General features: G+C 39.8%; 3 protein-coding genes across 7 annotated transcripts in view; 2 read left to right on the top strand and 1 right to left on the bottom strand.

Annotated features, from left to right (window-relative positions):
- The window catches only part of ddb2 (damage-specific DNA binding protein 2), an 81,513-nt gene extending 75,213 nt beyond the window's left edge, over positions 1 to 6,300 (top strand). The window contains exons 1-11 of one of the 4 annotated variants that reach the window (XM_046036947.1): positions 646 to 807; positions 913 to 1,053; positions 1,143 to 1,255; positions 2,548 to 2,739; positions 3,280 to 3,446; positions 3,772 to 3,871; positions 4,017 to 4,194; positions 4,889 to 5,034; positions 5,457 to 5,612; positions 5,716 to 5,761; positions 5,860 to 6,300. In XM_046036947.1, coding sequence (XP_045892903.1) covers positions 921 to 1,053; positions 1,143 to 1,255; positions 2,548 to 2,739; positions 3,280 to 3,446; positions 3,772 to 3,871; positions 4,017 to 4,194; positions 4,889 to 5,034; positions 5,457 to 5,612; positions 5,716 to 5,761; positions 5,860 to 6,116 — 1,488 coding nt within the window. In that variant the 5' untranslated portion in view covers positions 646 to 807; positions 913 to 920 and the 3' untranslated portion in view covers positions 6,117 to 6,300. Of the gene's footprint in view, positions 1 to 645; positions 808 to 912; positions 1,054 to 1,142; positions 1,256 to 2,547; positions 2,740 to 2,952; positions 3,099 to 3,279; positions 3,447 to 3,771; positions 3,872 to 4,016; positions 4,195 to 4,888; positions 5,035 to 5,456; positions 5,613 to 5,715; positions 5,762 to 5,859 lie in introns of those variants that run through there. The other 3 variants (XM_046036945.1, XM_046036944.1, XM_046036946.1) reach the window with 3 other exon arrangements.
- Positions 6,301 to 6,367: 67 nt separating this feature from the next.
- On the bottom strand, positions 6,368 to 8,735 carry LOC123961857 (protein FAM180A). 2 transcript variants are annotated; one of them, XM_046037611.1, is made up of 4 exons: positions 8,575 to 8,735; positions 7,122 to 7,420; positions 6,879 to 6,952; positions 6,368 to 6,773 (listed from the first exon to the last, which is right to left on the bottom strand). In XM_046037611.1, exons 1-4 carry the CDS (start codon positions 8,592 to 8,594, stop codon positions 6,426 to 6,428), a joined length of 741 nt encoding a protein of 246 aa, XP_045893567.1. In that variant the 5' UTR covers positions 8,595 to 8,735; the 3' UTR covers positions 6,368 to 6,425. The 2 variants fall into 2 exon arrangements, with proteins under 2 accessions (XP_045893567.1, XP_045893568.1); XM_046037612.1 differs by lacking the exon at positions 8,575 to 8,735 and having other exon boundaries at positions 7,297 to 7,422.
- kbtbd4 (kelch repeat and BTB (POZ) domain containing 4) lies at positions 8,139 to 14,177 on the top strand. The gene is made up of 5 exons (XM_046037605.1): positions 8,139 to 8,233; positions 9,263 to 9,737; positions 9,826 to 9,967; positions 12,550 to 12,656; positions 12,751 to 14,177. The coding sequence occupies exons 2-5, from the start codon at positions 9,276 to 9,278 to the stop codon at positions 13,609 to 13,611; spliced, it is 1,572 nt and encodes a 523-aa protein (XP_045893561.1). The 5' UTR covers positions 8,139 to 8,233; positions 9,263 to 9,275; the 3' UTR covers positions 13,612 to 14,177.
- The last annotated feature ends 165 nt before the right edge of the window (positions 14,178 to 14,342 follow it).

Here is a 14,342-nt window from a genome sequence, read left to right as displayed (position 1 = left end):
TACAGAGGCTACAGGTACTTGTTGTCATAGATGAATGTCCTTTATTAATCCAATTGGGAATTTGTTGTGTTGGAGCAGCCAAAGTCACACTTAGAAATCACAGAAACAAACATAAGGACACTGAAAGACAAATATAATAAAAATAAAAATAAAAAGCATCTATAACTTACGAACCTAACTACAAACTCAACTAAGACAAAAACTAAAAACTAGGACCATATAATTCAAAATATATAGGCCTACAATAATAAAGGCTGACAAGCAGTAATTTTATTTAAAATATAAATTGCATGCAATACTTAAAAGATAGATAATAAAGAAGAAATCCGAGCTACTATTAATCTCACCCTTTTTATATAGGGTCTATGATCTCACCAACATAACAATCTTCTTCTTCTTCTACTATTATTTATTGTAGTAGTATTAACAAAATTTAAAGAAAAAGTATTAAGCATTTTGTCTCTTTTTATACTCCATTTTAATTATTTAACTAATTGTATTATTTATTAACGTAATCAGATATATGTTTGATTCTGCGTCCATGTGCTGTGGTCATTCATTAATAAAGCCTTAAACTGAAAGCTGATCTGACGTCAGTTTGTAGTCCTATCTAAACACTAAACATGGCGTCCACTGAGGGCTGATGGTGGAGAAAGACTGACACCTACTGTCCACCAGCTGTTGCACACACAAGTTACAAAACAGTACGTTTGCAGCCATTTACAGGCTCACGTGTACTGCTGCTTCGTTATGCAAACGCTGGAGTTCCTGCTAGTAAACTGCAACGCTAAACGCTCAACATCTCAGGTGAGCAGTTTGTATTGATTTTATTAACGCAGCTAAATGATAAAGTGTCGAGTCAAATCCCCCGTGTTGAGTTAGTTAATAAGTCGTCGTTTATTGTTATTTTAGAGGGAGAAATGAAGGGCAGACGGACAAAGTCAGATGCATCCGAATCAAAGGGGAAAGTGAAGAAAAGAATCGGGGAGACCTCTGCTCCGACTCAATCCAAAAGACTGCGTGAGAAAAAAGATGGAGAGACATCTGAACAAGGTGAGCAGCCCGGTGACAGGACAGCTTCAGCGCGGTGACACTGGACGTGAAATGTTCTTGTCGTAATTTAATTTGGTTTGTGTGTCCAGCAGCAGGGCCTCCGCTCAAGTCTGCAGGGGTCCAGAAGAGTGGGTGCGGAAGCATCCTGCACTACATTTACAAGAGCACTCTGGGGCAAAGTCTTCACTCACAGATGAGACAGGTGAGACTGCTGGTCGCGGGACCAAATACAAAAGTCAAAGTGTGCATCGAATTACCGGTGCCATAGCTTGATGTGTATGTAAGGAAGTATTACTATTCAGTGACTGTACGTCATCAGTGCAAGTGTGCATGCAGTGGTGGAAAATAGCTACGGTACATTTACTCAAGTAGCCTACTGTACTTAAGTACAGTTTTGAGGTACATGCACTGTAATTGAGTAATTTCATGTTAGTTATTCTTCTACTTCACTACATTTCAGAGGGAAATATATTTTCTACTCCAAAGGCATTTTTTTTACACTAGTTAATGAAAGGAAAAGAAATTGTATGCTCATGCGTCATTTAAAATGCTCTTAAAAATATTCATTAGTGGTACAGACAGAATAATGTAGTAGTCTTACTATAGATAATTTAAGTACATTTAGGTGATCATACTTCTGTACTTTAACTTAAGTGACATTTTGAATTCAGGACTTCTAATTGTATGTTTAGTATTTTTAGACTATAGTATTTCTACTTTTACTTAAGTAAAGGATCTTAGTACTTCCACCAATAACACTTCATCCCTTGTCTAGTGTAGACGAATTACAAAGTAGCTGAAAAGGTGACTTCTTAAGAAAGGTCCTAGTGCCTTAAAATTGTACTTATAAAACCATAATCAGTAGCTAGTAACATGTAGCACAGTAAAAAGTACAATGGAATGTGCATCATTTTCTGTTATGTAGGGATGTGTATTCATGGCCAGATTAACTTGCAAGGGTGCAAGAAAATTTATTAATAATCCTGTTCCTATAGCAGAGTCTAAATTTTTGCTGCAATAAAAAATATATTAAACAACATGTAAACACAAAGCTCAGAGAACTAGACACACACCCTGAAAGTCAGAATGTCCGTTGTTAGTGTGTCAGTGTGTTTTGTATAACATGTATTATTTATGCCATATGCTGCTGCACAACAAATTGCCCCCCGGGGAAAATTAAGACTCCTTGAACCTTGAACCTAAATTGTACATATTCCCAAAACTAAATTGGCACAACCCAGTTTACAAACAGCAAGCCCAGAGCTTTCTGTGGCCCCAGTGCTGTGTCCCCGCTCCCCTGACTTACATACAGTATGTTCTATTTCCTTTTGCATCCATTTGTATTAGAGTCAAAGCCACTGTACATAGTTCCCACAATACAGAACAGATTGCCTTTTGTTAAGTCTTCAGTCAGACCATGTGTTGAGTGTATATTAGATCTCCATTACTTTGGAAATATGTCAGTTGTACATTTATCTCTGTTGTCTCTTTCAGTGTCTTCAGGAACCTTTTATCCGCTCACTGTCGTCGTACCATTTCCACAGTGCTACCAGCCCCTTCGACCGCAGGATCACCTGTCTGGAGTGGCATCCCACTCATCCCACCACTCTGGCTGTGGGGTCAAAAGGTGGTGACTTATATCTGTGGGACTTCAAGGTGCCTGCAAAGAAAACTTTTATTCAAGGGGTGAGATCCTGCGTGATGCTCTGTGTTATCTGTTTTTCCAGTTGCTGGAATGGCCACTGGTACGAAGAGTAAATTATCTATTTTATTTTAAACATTGCTTTAAAATTATACAACTATTTGAGGCCCATCACAGTTACATTTTAGGGGCTGTGATTTTAGAACATTGCAAATTAGATTTACTTGACGACACACTGTTATTGGTTCTCTGCTTAGATGGGGGCTGGAGACTCAGTTACAGACATGAAGTTTAACCAGTTAAATCCCACTCAGCTGTTCACCTCGTCTATTGGGGGTACGACAGCACTTCGAGATTTCAGTGGGACAACTCTAACAGTGTTTGCCAGTACAGACACGCTGAAGTAAGACCAAGTGCCTTTGTTTTGTGTGAACTACAGATAGAGTAGTAGATTTCAGGCCTGATCGTTCTAGCATCAGTCTTCTTATCAGGTGGCCCTGATTGGTTAATGCTAAAGATTTGTGTGGCAGAATAGTGCTAATAACTGCCCTGTCATAGGCCCGCGTTTGTGTTTCTGTGCACAGAGCGGAGCGGGAGATTTTATCGGAGGGATGAAGTTTTGCCCAATGGACTTTTCCAAAGTCTACGTGGCTTCTGGTGAGGGCTCATTGACCATGCAGAGCTTTGAGGGCCACACACCCACCGTTCTGTCCAGAACTCAAGACTGTGGCCACGATCACCACAACGTTTGGTGAGAAATCTGCAAAGAAGACTGATGAGATGATGTGATCTTGTTTATGTTATTCTAAAGTATAACGTTTGTGGCAAGAAAAAAGGATAATTAATAATGAGACATACGAGGTAACCTTGAGTTTATGTGGAAGTTTTATGTGAAAACATATTTAAGAATAGAGAATATTTAGAATATTTTTAAAATGTTTTTTCGTTAATCTAGATTTTGATAGATTTTCTCTAATAGTTCATTAATCTTTTGGAGCACTGTGGAATGTTTAGCTTCATCCTTGTTTAATTTCTTGTTATCCCGTAAATTCACTTTGATATTTGTTTTCTTACAGTTATTGGTACTGCTGCGTAGATGTGTCAGTAAACCGACAGATGCTTGTGACAGGAGACAATGTGGGACAGCTCTCACTCCTGGGATTGGATGGCCAAAAGGTATGTGTCTATTCCCAAATGGAAGACAATCATTTGAGCAAACAAACAAATAGCTTGTATTGTCTTTTGGCTACTAAAGAGAATTAGTGTTTCGCAAAAAAGCAAATATTTTACTAATTGTCATTGATTTGTTTCGGTGTTGTAGATTTTCAGTGACAAGTTGCACAAAGCCAAAGTGACCCATGCAGAGTTCAACCCCCGTTGTGATTGGTTGTTGGCAACAGCCTCAGTTGACCACACGGTGAAGCTTTGGGACCTGAGAAACATCAAAGACAAGAAGAGCTTCCTCCATGACATGCCGCACGAGAGAGCTGTCAACTCTGGTAAGAGAAAGTCTAGAAAGTTCTGCAGTTTTACAAATATTGTGACATTTGTGCAGTGTAAATGATGAAAAGTAAATGATGCATAAATGTAACTCCAAGATACATCTGGTAGTCTACCATCCACATTTCACATTAATATACAGTATCTCACAAAAGTGAGTACACCCCTCACATTTCTTTAAATATTAAAATCTTTTCATGTGACAACACTGAATGCCCAATTTTGACATTTTCACTTAGGGGTGTATTCACTTTGTTGCCAGCGGTTTAGACATTAATGGCTGTGTGATGTATTATCTTGAGGGGACAGCAAATTTACACTGTTATACAAGCTGTACACTCATGACTTTACATTTTAGCAAAGTGTCATTTCTTCAGTGTTGTCATGTGAAAAGATATAATCAAATATTTACAAAAATGCGAGGGGTGTACTCACTTTTGTGAGATACTCTAGATAATAAATATAGTTGTGAAGTGGCAGTTAAAAGTGTCAGTTTGTTTAAGATGCAAGTGATTTCCGTCTTTCCGTTTAGCTGTTAGTTTTCTTAACATTTAAAAATATATGTTATGTTAGACTTCTGAATTAATAAAGCCAAGAACCCGAAAAGAAGCTGTGATTTGACGGCTGTATTATACAGATCTTAAAGAAAGTCTAGATTATTTTGGTAAAGCTGGTGCTGTCCTCTCCTCACAGCCTTTTTCAACCCATTGGACTGCTCCAAGTTACTCACCACAGATCAGTATGACCAGATCCGGGTCTACTCGTCCTCTGATTGGTCAAAGCCTCAACATATAATCCAACATCCACACAGACAGTTTCAGCATCTCACACCCATCAAGGTTTGTTTCGCCTCTGCATGTAAATGTATTCTCCTGTAACTTCCCTAGACATTTCTCTTGAGGGATCACGACTTCACAACGTAACTGACACCAACATCATTTAATGATCGAAGCACATGCACAAAGCAAGACGCAGATATCATTATATATGACCAACATTTGAATCATAGGTTGTCTACCTTTTTTGCACTATTGATCATTTTTATACTGACAGTGGTGTTGTGGAGTGCAAGGCACAGTTAGACTGCTCCACTCTTATTTTTCAATGAAATGAGCAGCATTTCAGTTGAAGATGTCTCCGCAGTCAGGATTGTCGACTAAAGAAAAACATGAAATTTCATGGCAGGAATATAGGCAGTGAAATTACACGTTCTTGTGACCAAAACAAGTTTCTTCCTATTGGCATTCCTATTTCTCTGTAGGCCACATGGCACCCTGTCTATGACCTAATTGTGGTGGGCCGCTACCCCGATGACCGAGTTTGCCCCGGAGACCAGAGGACCATCGACATCTTTGATTCCAACACAGCAGAGCTTGTGTATCAGCTGCAAGACCCCACAGCTTCAGGGATCAAATCTGTACGTATGTTTTTAAAAAACACCAGAAAAAACTTTTTAAAGACAAGAAAAATTTACACACACACACATTTATTTATTTATTTATTTATTTATTTATTTACAGATCAACAAGTTCAACCCATTGGGTGACGTGATTGGATCTGGAATGGGTGAGTTCTTCATTGATACGTGTGTTACCTGATGACTTGATTCAAACTGAGCGGAGGGTGGAGTATAATCACTAAAGCTGCATACTGTTCACTCACAGGCGTAACGGTGCTGATCTGGGACAGGAACGAGTCAATGATCAGTGATCGTTACAAAGAACAGGAGGAAACCTCGACCATTGTGGACCGCTTAAGAGGCCAGAGGAGGAGACAGCAGCCCTCCAGCAGGGACAGGAAAGGGCCTACTGCGGATACAAAGCTCAAAAAGAAACTGGCTTCTCTGGAACAATCGGAGACCAAAACTAAGACCAAGAGTGGGTGTACCAAACAAAAACAAGCCCAGATGAAGATGAAGTAATTGAATAGTAGAATAATAGTGAAAATCCATGTGTATATATTTCTTTGTTAACTGTCTGTTCAGGTATTATTTGAATGTTTAAAAATGGTTTCAGATATTCTTTTATAAACCAGTTTAAAACTGGACCTCTTGTATGTTCTCACAATGTTTTTCTACTGAACTATAATAAAATTATCGTATTTGATACCTTGTTGAGTCATTTTACACATTTTTGACCACATGCATTATTATGAATACGCATTACAGGAATATTTAGGGCAAGTATTTATTGCATACACCTTCATCTCATACAAAACAGCAGTATGTGCATCATGCATAACTGAAGAGGTAACTTCCACGTAGTTCGTGGACAGTGACATTTGCCAGCTGGAGGAGCATTCCACCCCAGGCCTCCTGTTCTTCTTTTCTCTCCTGATGCAAGGCCTGGTAGGCAGAGTACACCATGCTCAGGACAAGACTCTCAAACTGAGCCTGAGTCAGCAGCCTCATCCTCTGACCCTCCAGCACAGTCACCATCTGCGTCATGGAGCTCAGACTTCTGGGGATGTTGTCATTGATTTGAGAGAGGAAAGCCCGCCCCTGCCTCATCGATGCCATCTCTTTGTCGAGCAGGACGATGTTGTTGTCCTGGTCCAGCTCTACCCCGCCCAACAAGAACTGCATACAGGAGGGGGGGGGGGCAGCCATTAGTTACGCTGCAAGTAAATCACGGCAAGATATTCATCTGAATGCAGACTTATATAAACTCTCAACTGAAAGTACCTCAAACATCAGGTTTGCGTCAGAGACTGATGAGCCAGTTTTTTGAGAAGTTGGATTTCCGCCTGCAGCCACATCTAAAGTAGAAAGTAAAGCTTAACTGTGACATAACTGAAGTTAGTCACTGACTGAATACCTGTCATTGTTTCCTGCATATTGAACAGTGCATGCAGTATCATTATATAACAACCTAAAACTTTCTGTCCTCATCACAGTCCTGTTGGAAGATCTTCTGGTTTTACTTACCTTGCAGCACTCGCTCAAACCAAAGCCACAAAATGACCTGAAGGTAGATTTTAAGTTGTATTTTCATTTTCTTCCCTGGATTGTTCACTGACAGATAATACACCACATCCTTCGCACCTCTACTCTGACTCGTCCGCTTCTGTGAAGCCAGGCAGAAGCAACTCAGCCTGAATACCTTGCATTTTTCCTCCTTGGAAAAAGGGACCAAAAGCCAGTTGGCTTTGATGTAGAGCAGACAGCAATATTTCTGAATTCTGGTTCTTCTTATCCACAGCATGCAGAACTGTGAGCTAGCAGGACTTCACAGGAGTTCACAGAGGCAACAACAACAAAAACAAAAACAACAAAAAAACAAAACAAACATCAATGACGTGAATATAAACAAACTAAGGCTGAGGATCCTTTTCAATTAACAAAAGTTAGTCCAATAAAGAAATAAGTTTTATGGCATTTTTGCAAAGTAGATAACTTGTTAAATACAACTATAAATAAATGTTAAATAAATAAAATCTAGTAAGTTTTCTCCTTTATAAATATTCCTGATTTAACAGACGTGACATTTGGTGGTTGAAGCTCTGAAAAGATGCCTTGCACTAATTCACACAGGAAGACAATATGTAGACAATACAGTCCTAGTATTTTTCTCACAGAAAAGGTGTCATTATCTTAATTTAAGCTTTTATGCAAGAATTCATAATTGGATGGATAAATGTAAAGAGCATATCTTTGGCTCAAGTTGTAATTTCCTTGTATCTCCTTGTTATTTTCTCATGCATGTGGCGTTTGACGTCCGTAATAATTCTGTGGTTTTTCTGCTTTTATGAAGGAAGATGGACTATGATATACCGCCTCTTATGATGCCTAATTCTGTTACTATGTTGTGAACTATATGTAATAAAGTTGGGGTGGAAAATTAATGTTTCCCAGAGCCCTTTAGAGAGAAAATATGGCTCTGGTGTTTCCTGAACGTCAGCTGCAGTACCACAGATCCGCCACATGGGGGCAGTAGCACCGTTTGACACCAGTCGGTTCATAGACGAGCGATGAAAGCGTTTATTTACTTCCGGTGAAGAGTTCAGCTGCTTCTGAATGATAACGTAGTGGAGATAAAGGTAAACTACGCTTGTTTACTTGCTGTATTTTTGAAAGCGTTACCACTCCTTTGTCTCATTTACAGTCCAAGTTATAAGTCCACCTCCACGGTGTCGCTGTTTAATTTTCACTCGAGGGTCCGTTAGCCAGCTAGCTGCTGTGGGTGCTAACGCTAGCTGATCAAAACAGTATAGACCAGCGACCCAGCGTTAGTATAGCAAAGCCAGACAGTTATTGCCAACAAAAATATTATACATAAATATTATATAAATAAAAAAAAAAAATCTAAAATGAGATCTCCATTCTGTCTCAAAAAGCATATCAGGCGCATACTTAGCTACACTAGCCTCATCTAACTAACCTGAGAAAGTGTTTCATCATTTCATTTAAGTTAAATATAACTAACGTTAAGCTTTTGAGCAGCTGCCTCTGTGATTTTACACATTAAAACGTTTACAGTCCGTTGCCATTTTATTTTTTAAGATACGTCTAGTTAAAGCTAATGCAGTCTAATGTTATAATCCTGCAACAAATCCTGAGTTGATTCAAATTTATGGTGAATTTGAAGGCTGTACTTGTAGCTGTGTTGTTTAAAAAAAAATTATATTGTGTTTTACTGATTTTTTAACATTAAAATATATAAAGTAATAAGTAAAATTAAGCCAAATCTTTTTTTCAGTCCTTTTTCCTCAACAAAAAAATATCTTAATGGAAAACTTAGAAATTTATTTTTCAACTGTAAAATGTCCAGTTCAGTACAATTTGTGATTTGGGAATTGTTAAACGTTTATCTCTATTTATGTGAAAAAAATTATTATTGGCCGATATATTGCTCCAATATGAGATCCGTATCAAACTCCAGCATCATTCAGGCTCCAAAAACACCTCTCTAGAGACGTTTCAACAACAACTGAACATTATAACTTTAATGAAGGCAGGATTTAGAAACTAGCAAGATGTATCTTGGCAAGATGTATCTTTTTAAGCAACGACTGAGTAATGGACTGGGAGCTGTAAATGGATGCCATGCTGTTTGTTGACTTGGTCAGGTGAGCAGCAAAGATGGAGTCCAGCGAGGAGGGGGGCCTCAGTGTCGGGGGCTCTATGGGAGAGGAGAACTACTTCCTGGGTTACACCTTCACCGACCGCTCCCACTCCAGTCGGGTGGTGAAGAGTATCATGGACCTGTGTCTGGAGGACGGCCTGTTTGCTGATGTCACCATCACCGTGGACAGCAAAGAGTTTCACCTGCACCGGCTGGTGCTCTCCGCACAGAGCAGTTTCTTCCGCTCAATGTTCACCTCCAACCTCAAGGAGTCCCACAACCGCTCTATTGAGCTGAAGGATGTCAGTGCCACCGTGTTTCAGCTGCTGATTGACTACATCTATCACGGCACAATTAAACTGAAGGTGGAGGAGCTGCAGGACACATATGAGATGGCAGATATGTACCAGCTGACTGCACTGTTTGAAGAATGCTCCCGCTTCCTCTCGCGGACAGTAGAGGTCAAGAACTGCCTGCAGGTGATTCACTGTTTTTCACAAACTGCAGTCTCTGCTTCTTGGTCATAATTGTGTATTATCAGTTTTATGATTACCTGTTCTTGCCCAGGTGATGTGGCTTGCAGACAGACACAGTGACCAGGAGTTGTATACTGCAGCCAAGCACTGTGCTAAAATCCACCTGACCCAGCTGCATCAGACTGAAGAATTTCTTAATCTGCCTCTCTGTCTTCTCTTGGACATCATCAAAGGTATTACTCATTGCTGTCTTATCACTATGTACCATAACGTCCGATTTTGTCAGTGTTTTTCAGTGCGTTTTTATATGTAAAAAATTGGTGGGGCACCAACCATTTCAAAAGAAAGGCCATTACAACTACAATTTAAACTAGGTGTTGTAAACATAGGCCAACACAGCGGGGGAGAGAGAGAGAGAGATAAATAGAGCTATTACACAAGATAACTTACACTAAGCCTGTCATAAACCTAAATTAAAAATGCATTAAGCCTACACAACCAAGCTCAGAACAAATGAGCCTACAGGACTATAGCAAGCTCAACACCACTAAAGGCCACAACTAAGTGCACTGACAACTTTTTAAGGCTACAGGCCAACTCTATGAACCAACATTATTGTTATTATTCTTCATCTAATTATTATTATAACAACATTATGACAACAGATAAGCATGGACGGACTGACACTCGTCACCATGTATATTATCAATTGATTAAGTCCAACAATATAGCTAAAGCACGGACCAGCACGTTGGTGGCCGTCCCGTGGTATTGCGAGCAAATGTTTTTGGAAATGCATCTGAATATTCCTCTGTTCAGAGAGTCAGCTGACTCGTCGTAGTGCTGTTTCACATTTACCACAAAGTAATACAAGTTACCATCGGAGTGATCACGTATGTTTTCAAATAGCAGACATGGGCAGCGGCCTTCTTTTGTAACGTTGTAACGTTAACCGTTAGCCAATGTTTCCTTGAAAACCACTCTTAAGTTAAATCCGCTGTTGCTTTTAAGCAGTTTGACTGATGGCAATATACCCTGGGCTGGTGGGCACCAAGACACTTTAATTCCAGTTTCTCCTTCAAATTAAGGGTTTCAAACCTGTGCTAAAGTATCAAATACACTTAGTTATGTCTCATGTTAGCTGGCTTAAGTATAGCTAAAACAATCTTCCCTCGCTCTTCGCCGGACAGACAGATAGTCAGTCAACTCAACTTGTCATTTAATCTGTGTGATCTACATTGAATACAGAAAAACTCTGAGCATGCGCATTAATATTTTCCTACGTACAATGGATATTGCATTGTGACCATAGACTGTATATAAAAAGATTTTGACAGAGGGGCTAGCCCCACATTCATGCTACAACAGCCTACAGACGCCAATCGGGAGAACATGGTCTGAAGCAGCAAGGCAGGGCGGGACCAATGAACATAAAATTAAATCCTAACACAAATCTAATGCAATTTAGGAACATGCTATGTTCATAGATAGTGAAATATAGCATAATAATAATTGTTGAAATGTTATTTTTATGAGCCAGGTTCAGGTGTGAAGAAGTTTTGGAGACTGATGAAGACTTAATATAGCATGGTTTATTGAGCCCGGCCGAGGAGACACAGTGCCAGCATACAACATGTAAACACGTCAAATGCCAACACCAAATCTGAAGCACAACATCTTGTGGTCCCTTTTCTGTCTTCCGCCTAGTGCCTGTAGGTTTCTCTATTAGGTCACCTTTCACCTAGAACAACTATCTATCTGATGTGTAGACTCCAATGCTTCATCATATTGGAATCTCTCACTATCCATTAGTTTTATTCTAATCTGTGGAGCCAGTTAGTTCTTGTAAACATTCTTGTATGGCTCAACCTTGTAAGACTCCCAGAGAACACTGATATCTGCTAGCCTGACGTCTGAGCTACTGTCTCTAACTAATCAGTCTATTGTTGTCTTCCTGATGAGGACAAGTACGTGTGAGAAATACGTAAAGCTATAATGTCAAACACTCAGCTACATTAATCTAAGCTAGACCTGTCTTACCTTTTAAAATGTAAATCCACTGTGCATTTACTTTGGTGGGTTACACATCTCAAACTGAGTTTTAGCTCAGACTGTAGTAAAATGGCTGGTTGAAATATATGAAAATAAAATATGAAATGAAAAACAGTATCTACAAAAAGTATGTTTGGGAAAATGGTTTGCCATTACATTACTTAATTGGTAATTATCAAAACAACTATTATAGTCCTATAATCTTGAATATACATTTTTTGGAGCATCCTGCTATCTGAATGGTTAAGGCAATTACCACAATGTCCCCGGTTTGATTGTACACTTAGTAGATAATTTGTTAAATTTACAACTCTAAATAAATGTTAAATAAATAAAATATAGTCATTCACGACAAAATCCACCTTTTTCTCCTTTATGGATATTTAATACAATCATCTTTGCACATGTAAATATCACTTCATGACTTATCATGCACGAACCTGGCACATTGCACATATTTGTTGTTAATTTGTTAACATTTTGTAAATTGTAATTGTTGTTGTTCTGTCGTTATTTTTATTATTATTATTATTTTTTTTATATGTCAGTTGTACTATTTTTCTCTATTCTTAAGTTATTCTTATGTAACTTTTGTTTATTACATATTTATATATTTCTACATCTATTTATGTTGGCTGTATGTCTGTCTACGTGTAGCACCTTAACAATCAAAAAGCAAATTCCTTGTATGTGTAAAACACTACTTGGCAATAAAGCTCCTTCTGATTCTGACTCACTAGGCCTCGTGTTTGTTTGTGTTCAGATGGAGTTCCCAGCTCCCAGAATCCAACAGTGGCCATCGAGTCGTGGATAAACCACAACAAGGTGGAGAGAGAGGAGTTTTCTTGTATCCTCCAAGAAAATCTCAAGGTAAAATATTGTTGAAGAGGGTGCTCAGACATTTTATGTCTGTTGTAATTTGTATCACTGAAGTCTGATATGTCTTGATTCTGTATGTCTGCAGGAAATCGGTGAGAATGTCCACATTTACCTGATTGGTAAAGAGGAGTCGCGGACTCACTCCCTGGCTGTGTCGCTTCACTGTGACGAGGACGATGCGATCAGCGTGAGCGGCCAGAACAGCTTATGCCATCAGATCACTGCGGCCTGTAAACACGGAGGTGACCTGTATGTGGTGGGGGGGTCTATCCCTCGCCGCATGTGGAAGTGCAACATGCACACCATGGACTGGGAGCGCTGTGCCCCTCTGCCCAGAGACCGCCTCCACCATACCATGGTCTCTGTCGGTACTGAGGACGCTATCTACTCACTAGGGGGTAAAACGTTGCAGGACACACTCTCTAACGCCGTAATTTACTACACAGTGAAGGACAACATGTGGACAGAGACCAGCCAGCTGGACACTGCAGTGTCCGGGGCTGCTGGCGTTAACCTAGCTGGTACCATCTACCTGCTCGGAGGGGAGGAGAATGACATGGACTTTTTTACCAAGCCATCTCGACTGATTCAGTGCTTTGACACCGCCGCCCAGAAGTGCCAGATCAAACCTTACATGCTGCCGTTCGCGGGCTGCATGCACGCAGCGGTCCACATGGATGTGATCTTCATTGTAGGAGAAGGAGACTCCCTGGTGTGCTACAACCCTCTGCTGGAGAGCTTCACCCGCCTGCGCCTCCCTGAGGTGTGGAGCTGCGTTCCTTCACTGTGGAAGGTGGCCAGCTGTAATGGCTGCATATACGTCTTCAGGGACAAATGTAAGAAAGGTGACGCAAACACGTTAAAGTTTAACCCGGCCACATCTGTCGTCTCTGTTATCAGAGGTATAAAAATCCTCCTCACAAACTGGCAGTTTGTTTTGGCCTGAACTGTCCTCTGGATGTTCACGCTGTGGTCCACACAGAGAATCAGGGAAGACTGTTGGATAACTTACCATGACATCTGTGTGGAGACGTGCTCTAAATGTATTTACTCAGCTGGTTTCTGTGTCACTCATTCCAGCCTGACTAAACCTCCAGACCAGTAGAAGCAGTTCAGCGGTGTGTGTGTGTCACCTGCTTGTAATACAGTGTGTGTCATTGTGCATCCCTTAGCCGATAAGTCAAACAATTTGTTGTGCTGCGGTAACCAGTGATGAACTAATCAACATAATTTCCTGTGCACTGCTTGTTTATTCACACGCATGAACAAACCTCCGGGGTAAAAGACTTTACTGACCATAAAACATCCTTCAGTATATTTGTATGTGAATGTTTCATGATGTTGTAGGCTAAATATCTTCAGATGTCAAATTTTGTGCATAAGCATGATAGCAGACAGTGTTTTCTAACTTTTAAATTTTTCACAGTTTCTTGTCTTAAGATTGTATCATTTCTGATGTACATGGTCAATTTAAACTGAACAGAAATGTCAAATATATGGCTGTAGCTACGAGCTGTCACTGTTATATTTATGCCATATTTATGGCCCTGTAGCCATTATGCATTAACTATTTCTTACTATTAATACTATGTTTATTACTATGGATCTTTCATTCTTGCAATTATACCGCAATGCATTTAGAAATGGTGCACTTTGTTTGCTGCGTAGCTATTGAAA

The sequence above is a fragment of the Micropterus dolomieu genome, linkage group LG22, assembly GCF_021292245.1.
Source record: "Micropterus dolomieu isolate WLL.071019.BEF.003 ecotype Adirondacks linkage group LG22, ASM2129224v1, whole genome shotgun sequence".
Lineage (NCBI taxonomy): Eukaryota > Metazoa > Chordata > Actinopteri > Centrarchiformes > Centrarchidae > Micropterus > Micropterus dolomieu.
The sequence above is the reverse complement of the archived record's forward strand: the minus strand, read 5'-3'. Positions and strand labels throughout refer to the sequence as shown.

What these genes read in the sequence shown, in the direction of transcription:
- kbtbd4 (XM_046037605.1), top strand. Translation starts at nt 9,276, where the DNA reads ATGGAGTCCAGCGAGGAGGGGGGCCTCAGTGTCGGGGGCTCTATGGGA. An exon ending in AGGTCAAGAACTGCCTGCAG is followed by an intron (nt 9,738 to 9,825) that starts GTGATTCACTGT and finishes GTTCTTGCCCAG; the next exon opens with GTGATGTGGCTTGCAGACAG. An exon ending in TCCTCCAAGAAAATCTCAAG is followed by an intron (nt 12,657 to 12,750) that starts GTAAAATATTGT and finishes GTATGTCTGCAG; the next exon opens with GAAATCGGTGAGAATGTCCA.
- LOC123961857 (XM_046037611.1), bottom strand. Translation starts at nt 8,594, where the DNA reads ATGATGAAACACTTTCTCAG. An exon ending in ATGATGAAACACTTTCTCAG is followed by an intron (nt 7,421 to 8,574) that starts GTTAGTTAGATG and finishes ACTCCTGTGAAG; the next exon opens with TCCTGCTAGCTCACAGTTCT. An exon ending in ACGCAAACCTGATGTTTGAG is followed by an intron (nt 6,774 to 6,878) that starts GTACTTTCAGTT and finishes TCCTGTATGCAG; the next exon opens with TTCTTGTTGGGCGGGGTAGA.